The sequence below is a fragment of the Carassius auratus genome, chromosome 16 (genome assembly GCF_003368295.1).
Source record: "Carassius auratus strain Wakin chromosome 16, ASM336829v1, whole genome shotgun sequence".
Classification (NCBI taxonomy): domain Eukaryota; kingdom Metazoa; phylum Chordata; class Actinopteri; order Cypriniformes; family Cyprinidae; genus Carassius; species Carassius auratus.
Genome location: NC_039258.1, coordinates 744,388 through 771,450, shown reverse-complemented (window position 1 = coordinate 771,450; position 27,063 = coordinate 744,388). Strand labels below are relative to the sequence as shown.

At 35.1% G+C, this 27,063-nt stretch overlaps 1 protein-coding gene across 5 annotated transcripts in view; it reads right to left on the bottom strand.

Moving 5' to 3' along the window:
- Positions 1-27,063, bottom strand: part of znf385d (zinc finger protein 385D) — a 95,044-nt gene that overhangs the window by 3,408 nt on the left and 64,573 nt on the right. For 4 of the 5 annotated variants that reach the window (XR_003293927.1, XM_026283209.1, XM_026283208.1 and 1 more), the window contains exons 3-7: positions 25,329-25,436; positions 19,113-19,284; positions 4,110-4,379; positions 2,530-2,711; positions 794-895 (exon numbers count right to left, since the gene is read on the bottom strand). Coding sequence is in view for 4 of the 5 variants with exons in the window: in XM_026283209.1 (XP_026138994.1) it covers positions 794-895; positions 2,530-2,711; positions 4,110-4,379; positions 19,113-19,284; positions 25,329-25,436 (834 nt within the window). In the remaining variant the exon portion in view is untranslated. The remainder of the gene's footprint in view (positions 1-793; positions 896-2,529; positions 2,712-4,109; positions 4,380-19,112; positions 19,285-25,328; positions 25,437-27,063) is intronic. The other variant, XM_026283211.1, reaches the window with a different exon arrangement.

The window sequence follows — 27,063 nt, the reverse complement described above, 5'->3', positions numbered from 1 at the left end:
ACAGATCAGTTCAAATCAGTCACTGAAGATCTTTCACAGTGAGCTTGACAGATGTGGTCACTATCAGCTGTTGTTGCATGGAACAAAGCGGAAACAATATCAGCGTCCGGGTTTGGAACGACACAAGGGTGAGTAAACAATGACAGCATTTTCTTTTTTGGGAAAACTATCGCTTTAATAAACGGTCTGGATATGTATAATTCATCAGGATGTGTTATTCGAGAAGTGTTCATCAAAACATAATGGTTTCCTTTGTCTCTGAAATAACTTTTCCTGCTGACATACAGTACAAAAAAAAGAAAATCACAGGAATAAATTACCTTTTAATAATATATTCAAATATTAACCAGATATGTTAAATTGTAATAATGTTTCACAATAGTACTGTTTTACTAGACTTTTTTTATATATATGCATTAAACATTAAAAGATCATACGACCCCATTTTTACAATTATTTAATATATATAAAAATGAATATTATACACTAATGAAGTCCTGGTATTCATTATTTCCACTGCACAGTTTTCCACTCTGAATTGTGTCACATCGTGAATGTTAAATGTATTGTGAAATCATTTCATGTTGTTGTTATTAAATATGGCATCACTCCATCATGCAACATCTGATTTTGAAATATTCTGGGCTGACCCCATCATTTCTGTACCACTTGCAACACGAAACAGAACTGCCTTTATTGTTTCCATTTGTGTTGAAATGAACAAGGCTGCTAAATCAGTTTTCTCTCCATTTCTTTTCAGTTCTCTTTCTTTGTACAGGACGCAGGGACCTACTGTCTGTTTGGGGGCTCCTCTTTGGGTTTTGGTGTAAGGACTGTACTTGGGTTTGGCTGGTTTCCCCGCAGCTCTGTCTTTATGGCGTCTGCTGCTGATATGCTGACGATACAAACACAGAATGTGACACAGATGTGATGAGCTGACAAACACAGTTTACAGATTCTATCACAGCATTTAATGCTGTAATCAACTACAGTTTGCACTCCAGATTATTTGACACAAGCATTTACAGCTAAACAAATCACAGAATATTCAATCCTTTATTATTTACTTAGACTGAATGATGTTGAATGTATGATATCTATCTATCTATCTATCTATCTATCTATCTATCTATCTATCTATCTATCTATCTATCTATCTATCTATCTATCTATCTATCTATCTATCTATCTATCTATCTATCTATTTATTGATCGATCGATCTATCTATCGTTCTATCTATCTATCGTTCTATCTATCTATCTATCTATCTATCTATCTATCTATCTATCTATCTATCTATCTATCTATCTATCTATCTGTCTATCTATCTATCTATCATTCTATCTATCTATCTATCTATCTATCTATCTATCTATCTATCTATCTATCTTTTTGTCTGTCTGTCTGTCTGTCTGTCTGTCTGTCTGTCTGTCTATCTATCTATCTATCTATCTATTTATTGATCGATCGATCTATCTATCGTTCTATCTATCTATCGTTCTATCTACCTATCTATCTATCTATCTATCTATCTATCTATCTATCTATCTATCTATCTATCTATCTATCTATCTATCTATCTGTCTCTCTGTCTATCTATCTATCGTTCTATCTATCTATCTGTCTGTCTGTCTGTCTGTTTATCTATCTATCTATCTTTCTGTCTGTCTGTCTGTCTGTCTGTCTGTCTGTCTGTCTGTCTGTCTGTCTGTCTATCTATCTATCTGTCTGTCTGTCTGTCTGTCTGTCTGTCTATCTATCTATCTATCTATCTGTCTGTCTGTCTGTCTGTCTGTCTGTCTGTCTGTCTGTCTATCTATCTATCTATCTATCTATCTATCTATCTATCTATCTATCTATCTATCTATCTATCTATCTATCTATCTATCTGTCTCTCTGTCTATCTATCTATCTATCTATCTATCTATCTATCTATCTATCTATCTATCTATCTATCTATCTATCTATCTATCTTTCTGTCTGTCTGTCTGTCTGTCTGTCTGTCTGTCTGTCTGTCTGTCTGTCTGTCTGTCTATCTATCTATCTATCTATCTATCTATCTATCTATCTATCTATCTATCTATCTATCATGTGATTATCAATTTTACCATTTTATCATGAAGCAACATGTCATGCTTGTAATAGCATAATAGCAACAATAACAACAACAAATAAAAGCAATTAATACTTATTGTAAACTTTCGTTTATTACATGGAATTTCACGCATATTTCTTCAAAAAGCTATTTTTCTAATTTTTAATCTTTGCATAGTTTAACCACTGCTTTAAAGCAGGTACTGTACATCAAAAATATGCAATTATTTCTATTATTTTAGTTTATATTTCACTAAAATCTTGAAACCTTACAAACCTTAAACTCCTCCAGTAGTGTGGCAGCATTAGGGTTACTTAATAAATGAAATCTTATGAGTAAAACCTGTAGTCAAATGAGATCTTTACACTATTTGACTGCAATCCATGCAGCGCTGCTTTTGATGCTGCACTTCCTCTTTCAGAGAGACAGTCACCTGCTTGAGCTGCGTCTCTGAATTGACGTGCACGTCGCAGGTTTCACAGTGGAATGTCTTGTTCTGCAGGCCCGTGTCTGCTTTAGTGGGGGCGGTCAGCTTGCTCTTCACCCCGGCCCTGGGGAACGATTTGATGGAGCCGATCCCACTCCGAGCCTCCAGCATGGTTTTGTGTTTGGTGCCTGAGGAACAAAACATGGCAGGTTCAAAACATTCGCCAGAGAAAATAAAACTGTGAGGGCTGGACGTGGTCTTTAGTGCTGATGCATCACATTTCAAATTCAATTACTGTTAATGTATTAGAACTAAGAATAAAAGAGAAGTATGATCGAATTTATGGTTCTCACTGATCTTGAACTAAAGGTCTTTGCTTTAATACTTGAAAAAAAAAAAGCTATTATACAGATCAGCTGGATCAAATAGCGAAGGAAAAGCAGCTTATGTGACCCACAGCTTTGGTTTCAGTATTTTTATGATTCATTTTCTCCATAAGCATATTTTTTAAAAAACATTCAAAAGTTCCAAACCATGAACCAAATCAAGCAGCTCCACATCACAACATTTATCTGAAGCAAAAAGTGTTTCAGAACAGGCAGTCAGTTAGATTTCTGATGCTTTTAAAAGAGCTTTCTTCCATTCACCAATGCTCCATTTATTTGACCAAAACACAGTTATAATGTTAAATATTTATGCAATTTAAAATAACTGCTTCCTATTTGAATACATTTTAAAATGTAATTTATTTCTGTGATGTGCAGCTGTATTTTCAGCATCATTACTCCAGTCTTCAGTGTCACATGATCTTCAGAAATCAGAATAATATGCTGCTCAATAAACATTTCTGATTCTGTTGTGCTGCTTCCAATGTCTTCGTAAAAAAAACATGATTTTCAGGATTCTCAGATGAACAGAAAGTTTGAATGAACAGTATCTATTTGAAACAGAAATCTTTTGTAACATGAATGTTTTTTACTGCAACATTTAATCAATTGAATGCATCCTTGCTGAATGAAAAACATGAATTTCTTGAAAAAAAAAAAAAAGATTACAAAATTTGGTAACACATTGGTCCATTAGTTAATGTTAGTTAATTTCTTCAATTAACATGATCTAATCAAGAAAAATCCTTCTACAGCATTTATTAATCTTAGTTGATGTTAATTTCAACATTTACTAATGCATTATTCAAATCAAAATTGAACATTGTTTGTTCATGTTAATTAATAAATTAACTAAAATTAACTAATGGACTATTATTCTAAAGTGTTACCCAAAATCGTGTGTGTTGCTAATTATCATGTCGATGTAATTAGTCTCAAAAATTTCCTCACAACCCAACTTGCCAAAAATCATAACCTAGGTGCAGTATCTTGCTTGTTTTTTTATTTTTTCATTTTTTGAAAGAAATTTTTCACAATGACAAGATCACTTGAGTTACTTATTGCTTTTCTAAAACTGCAGCAACAACGACGTGATAAAATACCCTTTTTTAAAGGCTGTCACTTGCATTTGTCAGAGTAAGACCTGCTCCTGTTCAGTTCAGAAAAGCCTCAGTGCAGATGCTCCGAGAAGCTGCTCACCACTGTTATGTGCGTCTAGCTGTGACGCAGAGTTGACGGCCACCTTACAGAGGGAGCAGTAGAGCAGACGCAGTGCTTTCTCATCCTCCGTCTCTGGACTGACTACAGCGGGGTCGTTCTCCTCTGGTTCAGGCGGGCTGGGCGTGATGGAGCGGCCGTCCTCTCCTCCTGACACTGAGGTAGACTCTGGCTCTGTGGGCTCCACGCTGGGGCCGGACCCCGGGGCAGAAGAGGGTGATGAAGGGGCCACAGGTGCACCAGGACTCCCACCTGTAAAAGACAAATGACCTGTTGGTAGCACTGTAGTGTTTATACCACAGCAGATCTAGTTTAAAATAACAGTTTTAGGGTTATCATCGCATGTGCTTCGTTTTGATCTCAAGTGTTTCATAATGTGAAGCTGTTCTTGCACTGATGCCAAACTCATCATTCATTTATTATGAATGACTGTTTGGTTTCCATTCATCAAGGTCCAAATATAAAGAGAAAATAATTGAATTTAAGTACCCATCATTTCGAAAGTTCTTCATTTAATAGATTATACAAAGATGTATTATACGGAAAGATTGATCAAAAACTCTGTTGCTCGATTTCCAGCATAATTAACCCCACACATGCACACACACAAAACTAAAAACAAATAATTATTAGTTCATATTAATTATTGAAATATTAAAATAACATAATAAAATAATTTATTATAATGTAACAAGCAAACAATAACTTATCATTTATTATGAATAACCATTTAGATTGTATCCTTCATTTCTAAATCTAAAGAGAAAATGATTTAGACAATTGAAAAAAAAAACATTTTTGAATGTTATTAATTTATTATTAAAATCAAGAGCTTTTCATTTTTATAGTATTTAATTAAACAGACTATGCAATATTAAAATCTAATTCAAACTTAATTAAATAGAACAACAAAATTAAATGCAAAAATTAATTAAATAAACTATAATTAAATAAATATTTGATAAACAGGTGCCTATTTTTCTAAGTGAAGCACTGCACTCAATGCTACTGAGGTGCAAATACGAGTCAGATTTTTCTAATTATACACACATTATATCGTCCACTGGATGGATGAGTATTGGATTGTGTTTTGGTTGAATAAATGTTAAGCAGGCACACATAAACACAAACCCTGATGCCAATGATGACTTTTCGACCTTTAAAAGCTCATTCATTGCCATTGCCAATAATACATGAGCACATTATTCCATCAAACAGCACTCTCGAGTTCTGGCTGTGAGTCTTTTCCCAAGTGTTGGACTTGCTTTTACTTGAAGACTTCCTTTATTTGTGCTGGAAAGTAACTGTGTCAAATATCAAGATCGATGGCGCCACACGCCAGAATCACCTAATGTGGTCGACTTTGAAATTAATTGCACTGAATGAGATAAACTGCCACTGATTTTCCCCAGATGAGGTCTGCTTTTGGCAGGAGACTCTGATCAATGTCTGAGGGGTCTGCTTTGTACAGTAATAACACAGAGGCTCTCTTCATTTCAGACCCTGGGGACTCAATCGATACTGAATTATGTCGTTCAATTTTGGTGACCCGTTAAGTAGAGTCTCTTATTTATCCCAGAGCTCCTCTTCGGATCATCCGTGATAGAAAAAGAGGCATGGATGCCACCAAACGGCTTGCTCAAACTAAGACCAGTTAGGGGCTTCAACAAACGGTTATTTTGAAAATGAATTAATCTAATGATTTTCAGAATGAATAATAAGCTAAATATTGCACTGATTAATAAGTAACTTTAGACTGACGTGCACCTCTCCAAAAATCTAACAGTGCGTCAATTCTACGTGGACCACAAGCGTTGTGATTGGTCCACTAGAATCCCGTGTTGTGATTGGTCCACTAGAATCCCGCGTTGTGATTGGTCCACTAGAATCCTGCGTTGTGATTGGTCCACTAAAATCCCTCCCTCCGTCTGTATTTGAGTTTTGTTTGCGTTTATGTGCAATTTAATATATTTTAACTTTTTATATAAAATAAAATAATTTCATTTATTAAACTACACAGCATTATACATCACTTTGTTTTCCGTGACAAACAATGTTGATCTGCCATGGTACAAGCCCTTGATGAAATGGAAAGAATGCCATCTTCTCCTTTTCCGTTGTTGTCTAATTTAGCAGTTTTAAATAATGATTTAATGATTTGATATTTATTTGCCGCCATCTCCGACAAGCCGCTTCTTCTTCGGCTTTTGTCGTGGTACTGCGGGCTACACCAGCAACATGCGCGTGGACACTGCAGACTAGTGGTTTAAATGTGTACTGCACGTTGACACGGACAACGACGAAGAAGTATAAATAAAAATCTGTGCTACAGCGCCACACTGGTCAAACAGTGTAACTGCAGGCACTTACATTAGGTCATATGAGATCACAGACTATTCAACCCCACAATTTTTTTTTTTTGTGTGTGGATAGTGTCGATAATTTTGCCAAATCGTTTCAGCCCTAGTTAACACTAACTCCACCAATATAGCCCTAAACATATAGTTTAGGAGCCCAGAATCCTTCATCCATGTTGAAAGCTCACCAGCTGGCTAAAGGAGATTAGCTTGTTGAGCCGTGGACTGGAGAGCCAGCGCAGATGGCAAAAAGAGCCATTTCTCTCCCACAAGAGAAGCATCATTGACCATGGCGGCTCGGCACAGAGAACTTCATTTACACTCCAGTTTCTATTAAATCTGCAGCAGGAGCCGCACGGACACTTCAGTCGAGCTTGACCAGTGTGAGTAAGAGCCGGGAACTCAACTAGAAACAACAGGAAACCAAAAGAGTTCATCTCAAAGCTCGTCAGGTGAGGGTTTGGACAGGAAAAAAATAACAATCGTTATAACGGTCCACGTCAACCAGTAAAACAACTAACTCCGTCTATTAAAACACTTACTTGCTTACAAATTGCAAGCCCAGTCTGTTACCCATTACAAATTACATCATACAAATTGAGTTCAGCAATGTAATATTCTGACTACTTTTGGATTATTTTTAGATTACTTTTGACTTGTTTATAGACACATGCATGTTTGTTATATAGATAGCTAATAAAGAAATCTTAAAAAAAAATTAAACTTAAAACGAGTCAATTATTTTAAAGTAAAAAAATAAAGTGCATAAACACTCTAATTCGAAATATTTATATCAAATAATATATATCAAAGTCTTCCAGGTTTTAAATGTAGGATCTTATTTGTTAACATTAGTTAATGCATTAATGTACACTAACAATGAATAAAATATATTTGTACATTTATTAACCACTTCTAATGTTCAAAGTCAATTGTTAAATTTTTTACTTTTTTTTTTTTTTTTGCTGTGAAAAATGTATTAGTAGGTCACAAAGTAGTAGTTAACTAATGTTACCAAATGAAATTAGCTTTTATATTTTCAGTTTTCATAGTTTTTAATTGTGCTTTTATTAGTTTTTGTTTTGATTTAGATTTTTCTATTATAACTTTAGTTTATTTTTATTTTAGTTTTAGAAGTTTTAGAACTTTATTTTGGTTTTAGGACTTTATTGAGTTCTAATGTTAAAATAAATGTTTTCAGTTTTACATTTTTAAATGCACGTTTTCATCTAATATTTATTTCCTATCTGGTAGTAATTCTCTTCAACTACTGGTTTAGTGAGCGCACATCCAGTGCAAAGATGTGTGCGAAGAAGAACATCATCTGGAAAAAATTATGTCCTATTTTAAGTAGGATGCTGAATCACAGGCAATTTCACCAATTATGAATCACATTCCACTAAATGATTCCAGTTCCCTAATGACTCCATTAATGATTCTTTTATTACTTTTGAGGAAAACCCTCAAATAAATAGATCTGATTATATACTAAACAAACACAACATAACATTTCAAACAAGAACTAATTCGTCTTTTTGGCTGAGTCATTAAAAACAACCGGTTCAAAAGAGTCATTTGTTTATGAATCAGATTACACCGGCTCTGCAGTATGTTCTTTACTGTGTGCAACTGATGAGGATAATGCAAATAATAAAGACTAGATCTACAGCACCAGTGCTCTTAACAATCTTAACAAAACTGCCAAACTTATCTCTGCTGCAAGAACATTATGTGGTTACAATCTATTTTCTGAAAAGACCACGCAATTTAGATAATGTTTCCTTCCAGCTTTTCTATTTCGACGACAGATAAAGAGTAAATGAGGTGAGCGGCGGCGCTGACCTGAACATTAGCCTCATTTTCCTCTAACATCATGAGGCTCGGATCATAAGCGGCCAACTCTACAGGAAGTCTGGCACATCCCAAACCACGACGTGTGATCCATTCGAGCAGCATTTGTGTGTGAAAATAAGTCATTAAAGGGTAATTTGTGAGAGTACAGGCTGCTTTGATTGTCTGTCAGTGTGCTGGTGATCTATAGACTCTGCTGTGACCTGTGAGTCAAACCAAGGAGAAACACACAGAGAGAACATCAGAGAAGAAAAAAGACAAAGAGATCAATGGTTCCTCATTAATGACTGGAATGGCCTTGATCAATCTGCTCTATCAAGGTGCTGAAGCTGGCAGAACAGATCTGGGTCAATCAATCTAGTTCATTTTTATGTCACCAATCATATTTCCCGAAGCCCTAAAATACATGGACAGACACTTTTTGGAAAAACTTGAAATATCTGATTTTCCCTGCATTTCTTCACAAAATATAACAATTTTTTTTTTATAAAAATGTAAAATGCAATGACATTCATACAATTGTGGCTAAAGAACCTTAATACACTTTTGCCTTAAAGACTGACTTATATAAACACTCTAAAATATCATGTTATTTGATACAATTGTTTATTATATTGCCATTTGAAAAGATTATATATATACACACACACACATGAACTGAAAAAATGTATTAAGAAAAAAAACCTTGCCATTTTCATTTAGTTTAACTTACTTGGGGATAGTTTCGCAGATAGGGATTAGATTAAGCCAGGACTAGGGCTTTGTTAAATTAGGGCATTTAAGTAGTTTTTACAAACGCGCCTTTACAAAAAGCATCACTTGTGTGCATTTTAAGACCAAACAATGACACTGATGTATTTTAATGTCAGTGCAGGCTGTTTTCAGTTTAGTTTCAACATTTATTTAAGTCTAGGACTAAACTTAAACCTTGTTCGCTAATCCGCCCCTTGATGTACTAAAATAACTCAAACTGAAATAAAACATAAAAAGTATATGGAAATATATTTAGAAACAATTATATAAAATGCTATTATTAGATCTAATATAGTTTTAGAATTTAGAATTTCACAAAAAGATGAATATTAAATTAAAATATTAATTATTTTTAATATTCAATATGTAATTATATATATATATATATATATATATATATATATATATATATATATATATATATATATATATATATATATACAGTACAGACCAAAAGTTTGGACACACCTGATTCAAAGAGTTTTCTTTATTTTCATGACTATGAAAAAATTGTAGATTCACACTGAAGGCATCAAAACTATGAATTAACACATGTGGAATTATATACATAACAAAAAAGTGTGAAACAACTGAAAATATGTCATATTGTAGGTTCTTCAAAGTAGCCACCTTTTGCTTTGATTACTGCTTTGCACACTCTTGGCGTTCTCTTGATGAGCTTCAAGACGTAGTCACCTGAAATGGTCTTCCAACAGTCTTGAAAGAGTTCCCCGAGAGATGCTTAGCAATTGTTGGTCCTTTTGCCTTCTGTCTGCGGTCCAGCTCACCCCTAAACCATCTGGATTGGGTTCAGGTCCGGTGACTGTGGAGGCCAGGTCATCTGGCGCAGCACCCCATCACTCTCCTTGCTCAAATAGCCCTTGATGCCTTCAGTGTGACTCTACAATTTTCATAGTCATGAAAATAAAGAAACTCTTTGAATGAGAAGGTGTGTCCAAACTTTTGATCTGTACTGTATATATATATTACATTCTGTCCAATAAAATTACAGAAATTAGATTGAAATTAACATAACTTTTAAAATCTTTAAAATATGCCTTTTTTATTATTTAATGATACCAATATTTAAATAATATATTATATATATATATATATATATATATATATATATATATATATATATATATATATATATATATATATATATATATATATATATATATATATATAATTTTCTCAAGGAACCCAATAAAGAATGATGTATAACCCAAAGAACGAGACCCTCTCGTTCCATCAGCTCCTCTCCGGTCCCACCGATGTGCCTAAACACTCAGCCAATCTCTGCTCTTTAATTACGGGGGCAGTAATAAGCGCACGTCTCCATAATCCTTCCACCCTCGTTATTATACCAACTAATCAGAAAGTTCCCTTGAGTTCTGATTACATTTTCACCATGATGCTGGAATAAGGCCTGTAATTATAATGATTACACCCCATTATGAATCACACTGACTTGTGAAATCAGTCCCCGAGGGCCACACGTTCCTGTCAGACCTCTGTTTTTTATTAATTGCCCCAAATATCTCATTTAGAAATTCTCCATATTTTATAGAGAGTAATAGCTGCTGTGAAACACCGGTGAGGAGGTCATTTGTGCTGCTGCCATAACGCCACGACACGACAGCTTTTCCACACTGTGTGACTCAACACATTCACCAATCAGAAGACTTTTGATGTTTCATGTACAGCTTTTTTTTATTTGTTTGTTTGTTTGGAAGAAATTAAGAGATTTAGCAAGGATGCAAAGATTAACAGCCACCTCTAGCATTTTTTAGCATTTTCACAAAAACGTCATGCCTCTAGAATATTTTGTTGCATTAATATCTGCAATACATGCACTATGTCAAAAGAAAGGACAGAGCCTCTGCTTTTAAACCTATTTATCTCTAGCTTTATGCTTTAATTTTTTTAATCAACGCTTGAATTTGGTTTCATAAGTTTAATAAAAACCTGGGACTGGATTCAGAAAGATGATCAAAAAAAGATGTAGATCATTTGCATTAATTATTATTTTACATATGCATTTGTTTGCATGTGATTGTTTGTTTCTGCTTCTTCTTCAGCATGTTTTGATTCCTGAGATTCTGTACTCTTTCAGAAGATGTGTGATAGTGCCCCCTACCGTAAAACAGTGAAAACACAGGAAGCCAGACAATTCCCTCATTGGTGGAGAAAGAGTTAAATTGATAAAAAGTGACAATAAAGATGTCTTTATAAAATAAACACTGTTATTTTGAACTAATGAAATTACATTATGGTTTTTACAACAATATGAATAAACCAGTATATTAGAATGATATCGGAAGGATCATGTGACACTGAAGACTGAAGTAATGATGCTGAAAATTCAGCTTTACATCACATGAATAAATTACATTTGACAATATATTCAAATAGAAACCACTTCCTTTAAATAGCAATAATATTTTACTATTTTACTGTATTTTTAGTCAAATAAAGGCAGCCTTGGTGAGCAGAAGAGACTTCAAGCTGAGTTTCATCATCTCTAGCAGGCTGTAAGTGTGTGTTTGTAAGGCTTTTTTCCAGTTCAGTGCCTGATGAAAGGCTGAGCGCTGCAGACAGAGAAGATGCTGGGAAAGGATATCAGGTTTGCTGATAACTGAACAGTTGGAGTTTGCAAATCTCTCTCTTCTTAAAATAAAATTGTATTGCTCTTTCTCAAACCTATTGGATTCCTCTGTGTATTTTTCCTCCCTATAATTTTCGCCTATCTTAGTTTATACTATTTATACAGACTGTACGGTAGCCCGGTTCTGTTTGGTGATGCAGAAATGACACACTTCACCTTTAACTATCAACTCTGTCTCAGATGTTTCTGATAAAATGCCTCAAGGGGAATAAAAATGAAAGCAAATGAGTCATGAAGTAAGAGTGTAACACTATGAAATGAATGCGGAGAGCAACTCAGATCATTTGATGAACAATGTTTACGTTAAGTTCTCCGACATTTTATTGCTGTATATGGGACTTTTTGAGATCTTGGCAAATCTGAACCAGGGTTAATGTAGTTAGCTAACACTAAAGTCAAAGTGGAGAAAACTAAAGGAACACAGTGTGTGTTGAAAATACAACCAAACTATGTTACTTTTAAAATAAGATTACAAAAATTATAAATAAAAAAGCTTCAGGCATGAATACCTTTGCTCCTAACCACTAAAAGATGAAAATAATTGATCACACTGCTGAAGTCTGATATTGTTTCTTTTCTGTAAATGTGTAAAGATTCATAAATGAAGACAAATTTCCTTGAGAAGCAAAGTCATGTAAGATAAGGGGTCATGTTTGTGTGAAATTTATCAAAGTAAAGCAGGTTTATGATCAAAAAACTACAAGATCTGCTAATGGGCTCAGAAAAAAAAACTTAATTCAAAGGGGAAACAAGTCTTTATAAACCACTGACAGATATTTGTTCTTGTTTTCAAAGAAAATAAGACGTCATCTCTTCATTTTGCATGTATGTTGATTTAAGGACATTTTTGTATTGCAAATAAATTTGTATTGGAATAAGAAAACAAGATAAAAATCATGAAGATATTAATTTTTAGTAATGCATGCACCTCTTTTTCATTATTTTAAGGCTTTCTATCTTTTTTGAAGACTTGCAGAAGCCCTGTTTCTCAACCATACTAAATCTGAACACAGTCAAATGCTCTTTTCTGAAACGGACACATGTAAGATCCCTGCGCTCTTTTTCTCAGGAGAAAGATCTGAGCATCATCAGATTTGCAGGTGATATTTCAAGCAGCGTGTGGTTTTAGAGACCAGAGAGCACCATCCAGGTCCATAATGCATCCCTGAACCAGGTGAAAGCGTCTCCTCTTTTCTCTTCCCTGACTTGTGCTTTCTGCCCGCATTGTGCAGCTGTCTGAGCTGGCGTCCTTCCCCTGACAATCTGCTCTTATAGCTAATATCAGGGTACATTTCCTGTGGCACTGGACTGGAACAGAGAGATGAGGGTGTCTCTGTCACACACACACACACACACACACACACACACCGTCCTCATCTACAGCGGCTCTCTCTCTCTCTCTCTGCCCTCTGCACGTCTCGGGCATCACATCAAAGGACCGTACTCTCTCTCTCTCCGCCTCAGATAGCACTCATTTGTGCCGCTGCTCTCTCACTGATTAGATGTCATTTTCAGCTCTTACAATTTCTTACTTTTGTTCCATTTTTGATTTGTACACATCTGTGGCATGGCTAGATCTGGAGCTGCTTTAGTGTATTTTTCTAGCCTCAAATGTTTTAGATGCACCAGGGAAAAGTAAGTAATCCAGCTTTTACTTTCAATAATAGTTCGCTAACTCATTATTTCTACAAAGTCACTACTACTAAACTGTAAAGCACTTTTCCAAGAACAAAATGTAGATGTAAACAAAACAAGCCCTTCTGCCTATGCATGCAAACAGGGCAGCACTGTATATTCTCGGAAGTTTTGTCTTTTGTTGCTTCCCAAAGTTTAAAAGTATTCATTTTTGTGAAGTATTAAGTAAAAACACATATGTAATAATTTAATATGTATGTGTGTGTAAATGTTTAATAAAATAAATGCAAATATTTATTATAAATAATGTAAAATATTTATATATACTGCGTTATTTTATATTATATATATATATATGTGTGTGTGTGTGTGTGTGTGTGTGAGCATAAATATTATATGCTATACTACAACTATACATATACAGTAACATTTATATATATTTTATGATATTTTATAAATAATAAATTAAACATTATTTAGTCAAACCAAAAATTAATCAGACACCAAATATATTTTTTTATATATTTTTTTTTTTTTTGGGTGCAGGACACTATAGTTCATTTATGTAAGTAAGAATAGCAAAATAAAGTAAACTGTGTTTAAATGTAATTTATTTTATACAGTGGACTACCAGTAAAATGTATAAAAAATGTGGGGCCAATATTATTCAGAATTGACCAAGTGTTTTTTTCTTTAATTGCTATTGCACACTTTTTACACCACAGACTGAAAACAAATGAAGCATTGCGTAGTAATCCATTGACGTAAAGTGGTATTGTCTAATTGTGTACTTCAATTTAACAGCTGACAGCTATTCAACTGAATTAATTACATGCATTTCTATATCAAGAATTTGATGAGTTCTTGTCATATTTTTATTTTCTAAACTATAGTGAATAAACTGAGATAATGTGAAAATGTTGAAAGCATCTGAACACATTTTGGTTTGACAGTATATAAAATATAAATGTACAATATAAAATAAGCAAAATACTTTTATTTATAGTATTTGTATTTATATAGCACAAAAAAATAATAAATACGAGCAAACAGATTTTGGTTATTTTATAATATTCACATTTTGATCCTTATAGTAAAAACTTAAAATTGATTATTAAAAGTTAATAATTTTTTTTTTACTTTTTTTTTTTTGCATATATTGCAAGTTCCGAAGCAATTTCCATACTGAAGTTTACTATGACCTTCACAGATAAGCCCCAAGCTAAGAAATTCCCTAAGAATGCCGTGACATCGAGGTGGAAGATGACAAATACCTGCAAAGTATGTAGTCAAATGCACACATATTCTCTTCCCACACATTTTTCAGTTCCCAGCCCTGACAAATGACTGTTATTTAATAAGAGAAAAAAAAGAAAAGCTTGAATTAAACACATTAAACAGCCACTCCAAAAGAGCAGACTACCCCGCGCGCTGCTATCTGCTCTCTGAAGCCGCCCTATTAGTGTCTGAGCTTCTGCTATTCATTACATGCAGCAAATAAACTCTAGATAATGCAGCTTTCAGCCGCCCCCACAATTCATCTCTCTGACATCTACGCACATTAATATTCATTACTGAGTGGCATTTTGACAAACAAATGCCTAGCTCGCCGCAAACGCTGGGAAGGGGAGAGAAGCGGCCGGGTGTGATGCTGTGTTCGGTATGATGTGGCGTGATTTATCGGGAGGTTTCTGGCCCCGCGTGATCATGTACTCAACTGGGTCACGGTGCCCTTTTTTATTCGCAGGCTTTATTAATGCAAACAATACACCGGCTCGATTAGTTTTCTGATAACGGCAAAGGTAGGTCACCGATCCGTGCGTCTCCATTCCAAAGATACAAAGGGGGGAATTGACTAAAATGAATTGCACCCGCTCACGATAGCACAATTTATTTGCATGTGATGCATGTGTTGTTTTAGCACCATTCACTAAAGATATTATGCAAATTGCACAGCACAAATGTATTTGCGATGTGCGTGGTCCAAAATCTGATTTTGAGAACTAAAGATTTCAGGATGCAGCACACTGTCACGATCTAACATACTTAATGTGAATGCACAGCATCACTCCGCAAAAGCACCTGCTTTATGAATAAGGTGCAATCAATAATGAGTCTCATTTACATAGAAGGTGGCTTGTTTGCATGGGAAAGAATAAAAATTGCTTAATTTAAATGCAGCATATTCTTATTTAAGTGCATTTAGTTTCTGGTTAACCTGGACTTCCATTTAGTCAAAAAGAAGATGCATATAGCTGCAATTAAATAAAGTACTGCAGAATATAAAGCAGTACTTCCTCCCAGGAACAGTTTACCAAGATGCAGATGAGTTTGTTTCTTCATCAGATTTGGTGAAATAGCATTGCATCACTTGCTCATCAATGGAACCTCTGCAGTGAATGGGTGCCGTCAGAGTCCAAACAGCTGATAAAAACATCACAGTAATCCACAAGTGAACCACACCACTCCAGTCCATCAGCTAACATCTGGAGAAGTGAAATGCTGTGTGTATGTAAGAAACAAATCCAACATTGAGACATCAAATTGTTGCCTCTGGCTAAATTATGAATCCATAATCCATAACCAGGAGAGAAATAAACACAAATCAAGAAGTGTTTACAAGCAAAAACATCCATAAACAAATATGAGGGAGTATTTTGATGTGAGAGGAAAACAGGAGATGGGCTTGTGTTATTATGGATTATGGACTAGTATTTTGACCAGAAACAATGGTTTGAAGTTTATTGATTTTTGATGGATTTGTTTCTTACAAACACACAGCTTTTGTCTTGACAGGATGTTAATTGATGGTCTGGAGTGCTGTGGATTACTTGTGGATTATTGTGATGTTTTTATCAGCTGTTTGGACTCTCATTCTGACGGCACCCATCCACTGCAGAGCATCCACTGCTGAACAAGTGATGCAATGCTACATTTCTCAAATCTGATGAAGAAACAAACTCATCAACATCTTGGATGGCCTGAGGGTGAGAACATTCTAAGCAAATTTTGGGTGCACTATTCCTTTGAAAAAGAATGTGCAAAAAAAAAAAAAAAAAAAAAAAAAAAAACACTTGCAGAAGAAATGTTTCATATACATTTATTTTGCAATTATATTTAGTTTCGTCTCTTGCAGTAAATTTTAAAATATATAAATAATATTTTTGACTTATTGACAAATAAAGAAAAAACTGAAAAGGAGCCAGATGTGTTGCAAAATAATTGATACCAATATTTTTTTGCAGGAAAAATAAAATGTATTTAATTTACATGCATCAGGGTTCTTTTTTTTACACTGAAAGATTGCATGCAAAACCATTTAAACTGTTTAGTAAACTCACCCTAAAGTGTTGACAAAAACAGCTTTTGGTAATAGAAATGTGTTGTTAGGAATTGCACAATGCACAGAGAACACAAACTGCTGACGTTAGTGCATTATTTGTGTTTATGTGTTGCATCTACAAGTCCACACAAAATGCATTTCCTTCGACTCAAGACAATAAGGGCTTGTGAAGGAGCGTCTCTCTGACTTCAGTCTACACTTTTGCCTTAAAAAGCCACAAATTAGATTACACCAGAAGTTTGAGCACAAATAGACATTTTGATTGGGCGAGCTTGACTGCTGGGCCTAAACAAGCAGACGAAAAATAAAAAAAGAATAAAGTAAAATATTGGTTCCAGAACAGGTTCCAGACTTGTGTTGAGTGCACCTAATTCCACAATGTGCTTACGTTCACAATTCTGTGCCGTTAGACTCCAGCAACCAGATCCAGCTGTGATCCTGCAGAGAATACAGCCAACCCCTGGATCACTAACAAACACACACAGGAGGATGCTGTTTGCTTTGGACCATCTGAAACAGCACTACGAGTCATACTGGACCACCAGAGCGATATATAACTTCAGTGTACTGCAGAAGAATATAAAGGACAGGTCAATGAAAACCAGAACCTGAAGTGGGCATCATGCTATTTTCCACTGGTGCATATGAATATGAAGTACTGTACTAGTGCAAAAGCAATTACTGCAAAACGCCTGCCTAGGCCTCAAATTATGGCCTTTAAGCCGATTCTTGGAACATTTTTCTTGTTTCCAGTTCAGAGAGCGATCTTTGTGACAGAAATAGAAGAGGAGGTCAACTCTTGTCCAGGGAAATTGATGAATGCTTCTTCTGTAGCACAAAACGGCAATAAATCGCAGAGCTCGCACAGATCCTTGCATTTTTCGGCGTGCTCTTTGCACGTGCAAAACTTGCCGATGATGGGTGTTCTGGGTGGTTTCTTAAGTCTTCATGATACGTTTTGTATTAAGAAACCCCTTTAGTTAACAAAGCTTTCAGTTATAATATCAAGAGTACTATCGCCAGGGTTTTATTTTTGCAACTGACTGCTAGGCTTTACATAAGGATCGGTGTAAAACTGTGGTCACATTTACTGTTTCTCAATGAAATTTTGTGAGTAAAATACAATGATTCCAGTGGCAATTTGTGCAAATGTTCAGATGCCAAAACAAACAACAAATGGTGCTAATATACACTCACAGTGAGCTGCAATACTAAAGAAAAAAGACAAATCATGATCTTAACCCTTATCTCCATACCAAAATCCCAGATGGCCAGAGAGTGGTTTTCATCTTTTATGATCATTCAAATCAGTAAGTGAGTAAGTGAATGTTTTGCCATTTCATCTTTGAGAAAATTAATTTACTTGCAATGTTTTAATTTTTAAATACATCTTTGTTTTCTTTCAAAACAAAACATTTATTTAGAGTTGAATTGTTTGCTAGCCAGCAGATTAGCTTTCATTAATTCATTTCATCCCATCCAGTCGAGCTTTCTTTCAGTTGCATGAGAAACAGTAATTATGACCACATGTAATATCTATGTAAGTTTCTTCTAATACAGATTTATTTATTTAGCCTTTTTAATGTCTGCCCATCTTTATTTATTTATGTTACTTAGTTTTCTTCACATGCATTGTGTTTGCATTATTTTTTATTAACTATATAAATCATCATTTTGTATCTGAAGACAGCGGTTCTTTTATTGATGTTGCATACAAAATTACTGCAACAGCATTCCTACACTTGTGAAATTTCATAGATCAAAATGTGACCAAATAATTTTGCAATTTTGAAAAAATAAACATTTAATTTAATTTTATTTACATGCATTATGTCTACAGTATTTTTTAATTAATTATAGAAATAATTTTGTGTTCAATAAGAAGCAGGGATTGCATGCAAAATTGCGGCAACAGCTTTCTTTCTCTTTCACTGAGCAAGAATATATGTGATCCCACCTATTTGCCATTTGATTGTCTGTCAACTTTTGAAAAAAAAAAACGAAAAAAATCTTTACTTTTGTTTACATGCATTGTGTAATGTATTTTTTATTAACACTATAATTACTTTGTCTCTAACAAGACCGAGATTGCAAGCAACATTTTCTTTCACCTGCAAAGTTTCGCTGAGCAACAGTAAATGTGACTACATCTTAAACATTTCTTGCTATTCTATGATTGCTCATCTTAAAATTTCCTTTTGAAATGTTACAAAACACTCTCTGCTCTCTGTATCAAACATGTTTGTTAAGGACAGTCGAAGAATAGTTGTATTATACACTAAAGTCCAGCACTTAGGGTTGGGGGTATATTCAAGCAAGCATGAGCAGCAGTGACAGTGATGCTTGTAAGCATGAGATAACGTCTCTCCTCTTACCTTGTTGGTCAGTGTTGCTGGCCGCTATGGAGGGAGAGAGTCCTCTAGGCGGCTCCTTGTTGGTATTTTCCCTGGTGACCAGGGAGCTCTTTTGTTTGAGGCATTTCGGGGCGTCCAAGGACTTCATCTTCTTGGCGTGTTTGGTGCCTTTGTAGTGTGCCGAGGCCTGGCTCTAGGAGACACAAAACAGGCCAACCCATGAAGGGGCCAGCCCGGACCAGGTGTTAGCAACAGCAGACAGAGCCGAAGAAGCCATGAGCAAACAACCTGCTGGACGCAGCTCTGCAATGAACATGATCATATTTTATAGATATCAAACCACTCATCAGTGAGGGTGAAGGTGACATGACGCCCATCTTCAATGCAGTCCAGTAACACGAGGCTCTCAGTATGAGAAAGCCTGCTTGTTCACATTGTTCAGCATCTCTGTGCTTCAGCTGTGTGTGTCGACTGTCTGGATCTGCTCCAAAAGCTAATGAGCTGCCTACATATGCCGCATTTTAAGGCACCGTAGGCGTGCAGCACCACGAAAAGGACAACTTTACAATTTTTCTATGTGAAAAATCTGAAGCTAAAAATGTTCTGTAAATTTGGAGAAGGAAATTAAAAATGTATGAATGCTAGTTAATAGAGATGAGAACCTGTTGTTTTTCAATATACGATCAATTTTACTGCTTAGGAAAACATGAAGAAAGTGAGAAAGTGAGAAAGTTTGCATAATAGCAATTTTTAAAAAATATATATATTTATATATCAAAATTTGTAATTATACACACACACACAGAAAGTCATATTATAAAATATTTTATAATATTTATGTTTTATTGTATTATATAAAGAATTCTTTAAAGAATACTAAATTATAAAAACATTGTACACTTTTTATGTAATTTTTTTTTCCAGTGACCAAATGAAACATTCTTTTTTTGTTGTTGTTGTTTGTTTTTAAATAAACATTTTCAGTTTTTTTTTGTAGCTGCGCTCATCAGTCCCAACACAGGGTTCCAACATACAACTAAACATGCATTAATGTATTAATTAAATCATTAATTAGAAAGTTTAAAATATTTTGTGATGCTAAATTTGTCTGTTTTTACTCAAGCTTTCATTTGCAATATTCCAAGCCAGCACTGCACATATTCTTCACAGAGAAGGCAATCCCAAAATTGGAAAAGTAAAAGTATATCACTGGAGCAATTCAATACCAGCTTCAATCTTTTTTCCACCAATAGTAATGTCTTCTATAAATCAATAAATATTGATTCCTTGCGATGAATATCATGATTTAGCATACTTTAATTGCATCAGTCAAACGGCACAGTCTTCTGTGAATAAGGTGCAACCAATAATGAGCTTAATTTACATATAAAGGAGACGTGTTTGTGCAGGAAAGAATGACAATGACTTTAATTAAACATTCACAGTGTTAATTCGCTGCATTTAGTGCCTGCTTAAACTGGAATGATTAACTAATCAGCATATCATGTAATTCATTTGACTATCAATTTCCGCCGATTGACATTGCTACTTCTGATTAATTTATTATTATGGCTTATGCAATTAAATAGTTGACTATTTTACCCAATATTAATGTATCCTATGATTATTTATGTATTAAATTACAACCTCAGTAGCATAATCGAGTCTCCTCACTGGAATCGCTTGATTACGGTGGTTTGATTTCAGTGAGGATTTTCCCTTAAAAGGCAGCTCCCTATGTAGACAGCAGACAGCAAGCAGTTCACTAGGTTTTGGACTAGTCTCTTTGAGTGATGGTGTGGAATAAAGAGTCTGACAGAAAAGAAAAGAATGGCCTCTTCCAGTCGTCTGTGCGTGAGGTTATTATCCCGTATGACACAGACCCATACATAAAACTTCCAGCTCATCGTCGCGGACTTGGTGGGAAACAAATCTTTTAATATCCACTGGCACAATGTAGGTAGCTTCAGATGCTCTGTGCCTTTTGCTTTCACCTTCAAACTAGATTTATTACGGCTCAACTGGACCGTGCCATTCGCAACGTCTTTCAATTGCCCTTGTTTACCTCAGCGCTAACTCCTGGACGCCTGTCTGACATTGCTAGCAGCAGAGACGGCAAAACACTTCTATGAATAAATAAGGCAGTCGTTGACATCACTGGTGCCAAAACAAGATGGACATATGAGTAACAAAGACATAGATGCAAGATCCAGAACTACATATTAAAGAAAAAAAAAATGTAACTAAGATCCAGAATAAAATGTTTGCCAGTAAATTTGAAAAATAAATAAATAAAATAACATAATAATACATTGAAAATACAATAAATACTTATAAAGAAAAAGTCAACTAAGGAGAAATAATAAAAATTGGTAATAAATATGAAATAAACACAAAAGCTACAATAATTATTTATTAAATTGTAAAATAAATGAATAAATGAATAAGGCAGGCATGTTAGTATACACAAATGCTAAAGTCAAGAAATAACTTGGTGAGTAAAATAAATAATAGGGATGCACCGAAATTTTAATTCTGGGCTGAAATTGAATATTTCTGGATGCACTTGGCCAAAAACCGAAATGGAAAATGTTTTGTAATTGTTATTTAATTTATCAAATAATATAAAGTTATTTTTTATAAGACTTTTTCATTTAACTCAATAATTTTTATGATACTGAATTTAAAAAAGCCAATAAACTAATTATACTAGTTATAAATATATTAAAAAGTATATTTAATTGAATATTTACATTTAAAAAAAATAAAAAATGATCTAACTATAAATCTGTATATATTTATTTCTGGCCATTAAACTGTATTTTGAATAATGTTTTCATGGCAAAAAACTTAAATAATAATAAAATAATTTAATCTAATTTTAAATATTAACAAAAAATTTTACATTTTGCATACTTCTAAATATTTATTACTGGCCATAAACCACATTTTGTATTATTTTCTCCATAGCACACTGATGACATTCCATGTCCCATAGCATCATTTATGAGCTAGTCTGTGTCTCTTGGTTAAAAAGCTGTTTTCCTGCCAAAGCTGATTTTGTTCCCTCACATCTGGTGTTTGGTGAGCATTCAGTTCAGACTCACATCTCACTTCCATACTCACATTCCTCTCACGACTTATTTCTTTACAATACCCGCCTGCTTGCCAGAGAGGTAATTTTGTAAATACATTAAGGGGAGATATACCTTTATAAAAAGCAATAAGACGTCATGACGGATCAGACTCCTTTTGATATATTGCATTTGAATAAATAGCAGTGTGGGATATGGATCATAATCATATAGATTTATATCGGGGGGGGGGGGGGGGTTGTAAGTAACACATCATTTGAGCGGCATAGTGTTATGAAAAGGGCTTTAACAGCAAGATTAATGGGATGTTTCCCGACACCTTCCTGCTATTTGTTCCATCGGCCAATCACAGGGGAGAATGCAGTGACACAGATAAATGTCATGTGCAATCTGAGCCACAATCAACCATTCATTAAATGCACGACACGGAAGAGCTGCCACTGTGACGGCCGAGAGCGGACGCCCGATGAGGAGTTAGTCAGCCCTGCCCCATGAGCCTTTAACTAAGACGGGCACCTGCAATGGGACGCTGTTAAATGACGCTATCAATCAATCATGGGAAAAGCAAATTAGAGCCACAGCCGGTGTTTGGCAGGCAAAGAGCAAAGCACTTCAAGAACTAACTAGGTTTTCTCTCCCTTCCCATTATACTGTATTTATAATTCATACGCCCTGAAGAATCCAAAATCAAGTGTCTCATATTTAAACAGACCTGTGGCGATATATGAAAACCAATTGTCATTTTCAAAAGTCGCCTGCAATGCCTGGCTGGACTCTGTGACTCTCCAGAAGCCATTTAATTTTTGAAAATGTGCCGCATAAAGCTTCCCGGGCTCAGATTGGAGCTGATTGGAAGCTGGAGCACAAACGGCCAATGATAATGAAGTTTTGCTGAGAATGCGGCGTGATTTGAATGTATAATCTCTCCCAGACGCTCTCTGTGATTGGCTGCTGGAGAGCTACAGGGTGTGTGATTGGTCAACGTCAGCCCCGCCCACTCTTCCTGTCACAGGATCCTGATGGATGTGCTTAATGAGCTGTGATTGCTGTGAGATAGGCCTCGGTCCTGTGGATATTACAGCTTAATATCTGACAGTGACGCTGTAAATGAGCACCTAATAGAGCGGATATGGGCAGTGCTGTTTTTAAATAATCCTATTTTGGACTAAATACCTCTGTTGAAAGTGTGGCACACAGGAAGAAGTTCTCCTGAATGGGAAATGACAAGGGATGGATAAGGACAGAAGATAAAATTGTCCTCTAGGCCATCTCAAAGTCATCCTCAATGTACCTGATGATCTATAGTCTGAGTCTAATAGATGGCTGGAAGTATGACATATATAATGTATGACAGTAGAAATGGATCGAATGCATGGGCAGGACCTTCTTACTTGCTTTATACACAGTGTATTTACAGATCTTTGTACTGTATGTAGGGCTGGGTAAAGATATCGATTCCCAAAGCTAATGACTTTGGTTCTTTATAGTGAATCAAATACACACTGATTCTTGAAGCGAATGACTCTTAGGTTATTTTTATTTAATCAATACAGTGGACCAAGAATAGTCAGATTCTCAAAATAAATTACTATTATGAACTGGTCCTTTTTATTAAATTAAACACATACAGTGTGAACCAAACCACAAACAAATTACTTTCATGAACTGATTCTTTTTAATGTATAAAACACATACTGCGTGGCCGATGGTATCCGAATCTCTTTTTAGTAAATGAAAACATACGCAGATTTTAAAAACAAATGACCTTTATAATTTGGTTCTTTTCAATGAATCATATACGGTGTGACCAATTTACTGTAGTACGATTCCCAAATGACTCTTATGAACCAATTCTTATTAGTGAATCAAACACATACAGTGTGTTCAATGCAATCCAAATCACAAACATATGACTCATGAATCTTTTTCTTTTTACTGAACCAAAAACAAACAGTGCAACCAATGCAGTCAGATCTTTGAAACAAACTAGCCTTATAATTTGGTTCTTTTTAGCAAATGTAATACTGCATGAAGTACACCTCTTTTGAACTGCTTCTTTTTAGTGAATTAATAACATATAGTGCAACCATCATAGACAGATTCTCAATAAAAATTACTTTTTGGTTCGTATTAGTAAATCAAACACATACAGCTTGACCAATGTAGCCAAAATCACACACAAAAAAATTACCCTAATTAAGTTTTTCTTCAGTGAATTAAAAACATACAGTCAAATATATATAGTCAAATTCCTTTTTGTGAATCAAATGTTTTAGTTAATTAATAACATATAGTGGAACCAATGTGGTTCATTCTGAAAACAGATGACTCTTATGAACCGGTTCTTTTCAGTGAATCAAACGCATACAGTACCCGACCAATGTATGCCAATGTTGAAACAAATGGCTCTTTATTTTATTTTTTTAATAGTGAATCAAATATATACGGCATGAACAGTGAAATCCAATTCACAAAACAAATGAATCTTATGATTCATGATTCTTATAATTATTTATATTGAATTGAATTGAACACATACAGTGCCTGACAAATAAATTGACAAATAACTCTTATGAACCGGCTAGTGTAGTGTGACCTGTGTGGTCTCATTTACAAAGAAATGACTCTTATGAACCGGTTCTTTTTGGTGAATCAAACACATGAAACCACCTCCAGTGTAGACCGATTCTCAAAACAAATTATTCTTATGCAATGGCTAGATTAATGAATTGTTAGCGTTAAAAAAGATAGGTTAGCAGTTTGAATCAAAACACTGTTCTGTAAAATGTAAGTAAAAAGGTACATTGTAACTGCAATATACCAAAAAGAATCAGAATCAAACTGAGCATTTGTGAATCATTTGGCAATCAAACTTAATTTTTTACCTGTGTTTATTCATATTCACGAAAATAAGCATCATGCATAGTAATCAATTAATGCCAGAAATTTCACTTTTGAAAACTATTGCATGAAGTTTCATAAACCGTTTGAAACTGATAATCGTAGTAAAACTAACACAAAATCAGTTATGTGTGGATGGTGATACTTATTACATAACCTTGACTGCATTGGATAATTCGATTTGTACTTTTCTGCGGTGGATTTAGGTTAGAATATCAGGGTCACGGTGAAGAGAACTCACCTGCGAGTTAAACCTCAGCTGGCACACGCCGCACGAGACAGCTTTCCTTTTAGAGGAGGCTGAAGCGCTGAACGTGTGATGCAAAACAGCTTTCTGAACTGGATCCATCTGAGGAGACGAGAGAACGGAAAAGCAGTTTTATTAGCCTCATTCAGCTCAGCGGCACGCTGAATGTCAACTCTGTTACCCATCGGACGGCGTGATAAAAACATTGCCCCCGGCAGCTTTACCAGAAACACGACTTGTGGTTTCGCAGTCTGTAACACGTTAAAGGCCAACGATTTCCACACACACACTCTTCAATCAACACAGCAGGGAAAGAGCAGGGGAAACAAACTCCACTGAGAATTTCATGAGAATCCAAATCAAAATTATACACTCAGAAAAGGTCTGCTGAAATTACAACAGATTGCATGTGAAGTGCATCTCATTTTGAGCAACAGATCAGCACTGGGAGGACTAAGTAGATTAAATGTCACTAGTTTATATGACAAAATTAGTTGAACATGGATATTCAGAGTTTTCAGTCTACAAAAAAAAAGCTACTTTAAAATAAAAAAAAACCCGAATATATTGTCTTTAGCTGCTTTACACAGAATTTCAGCATATTAGATCATTGCATGTAAGGCTGGGCAAAGATACTTTTTCCCCGAATGAATCAGTATTTTAATGAAAAAAATTGGAATTGGAAAAATATACTTCCTCAGCAGCACATCTTTCCTGTGGTGTTCCACAGGGATCTAGTCTAGATCCAGCATTGTTTTCTTTATACCTGCTGCCATTGGGCTTCATCTTTTATAAAATGGAGTATCATTTAACTTAAATGCTGATGACACCCAATCAGAGATGTATAGTAACGAAGTAGAACTACTTCACTACTGTACTTAAGTACTAAAAGGCGATATCTGTACTTTACTAGAGTATTATTTTTTTCTCCTACTTCCACTTTTACTTCGGTACATATTTTCGCTGAGTTTAATACTTTTACTCCGATATTTTTTTTATGTGCTGCATCGTTACTCGTTACAATTATAATAATGTTACGAATCATTCCATTACAAACCACTGCCAGAACTGTAGATGGCAGGTTTGCGCGTGATGACTGAACTGCTGTGAAGAGAGAGATGAACACCGAGCCGAGCCAGATAATGACTCGTTCACGAGTCAAGAACCGGTTGCATCGGTTTTCGGATGACCAGTAATGTTAGTTCTTTCTGACAGTTCGATTCAATAAACCAGTTGAAGAAAACAGTTCACCGATTCTTTTGCGCTCGATGCAATGGCGTCATTGGCGTTGACTGCACCTGGGCTCATAACATTAACACAGAATCAGTTCAGAATCAATCACCAAAAGAATCAGTTCGGTTCCAGACGCTCTGTGTGTCGGTTTGCTTCACGCTAAATCACACATGCGCAGTATCATCAGCTCCTCGGTTCACGAATCGAGATATTGGTTACTCCGGGATATTGGTTTGTTTTAACTCAGAGGGAGTGTCAGACACATTAAACAAGTTAACAGCTTAATTCATCTGTGGATTAATGCGTATTGGAGACGCGAACTGTTTAAAACGATTCAGTTCGATTTGGTGGACTGTTTCAAAAAGATCCGGTTACATCGAATGATTCGTTCGCGAACAAGATATCACAAACTGCTTTGTTTTTAACTGTCTTACAACAGACACGGAAGAGAAGACAATGCTGAATAAAGTCTAGTTTTTGCTATTTTTGGACCAAA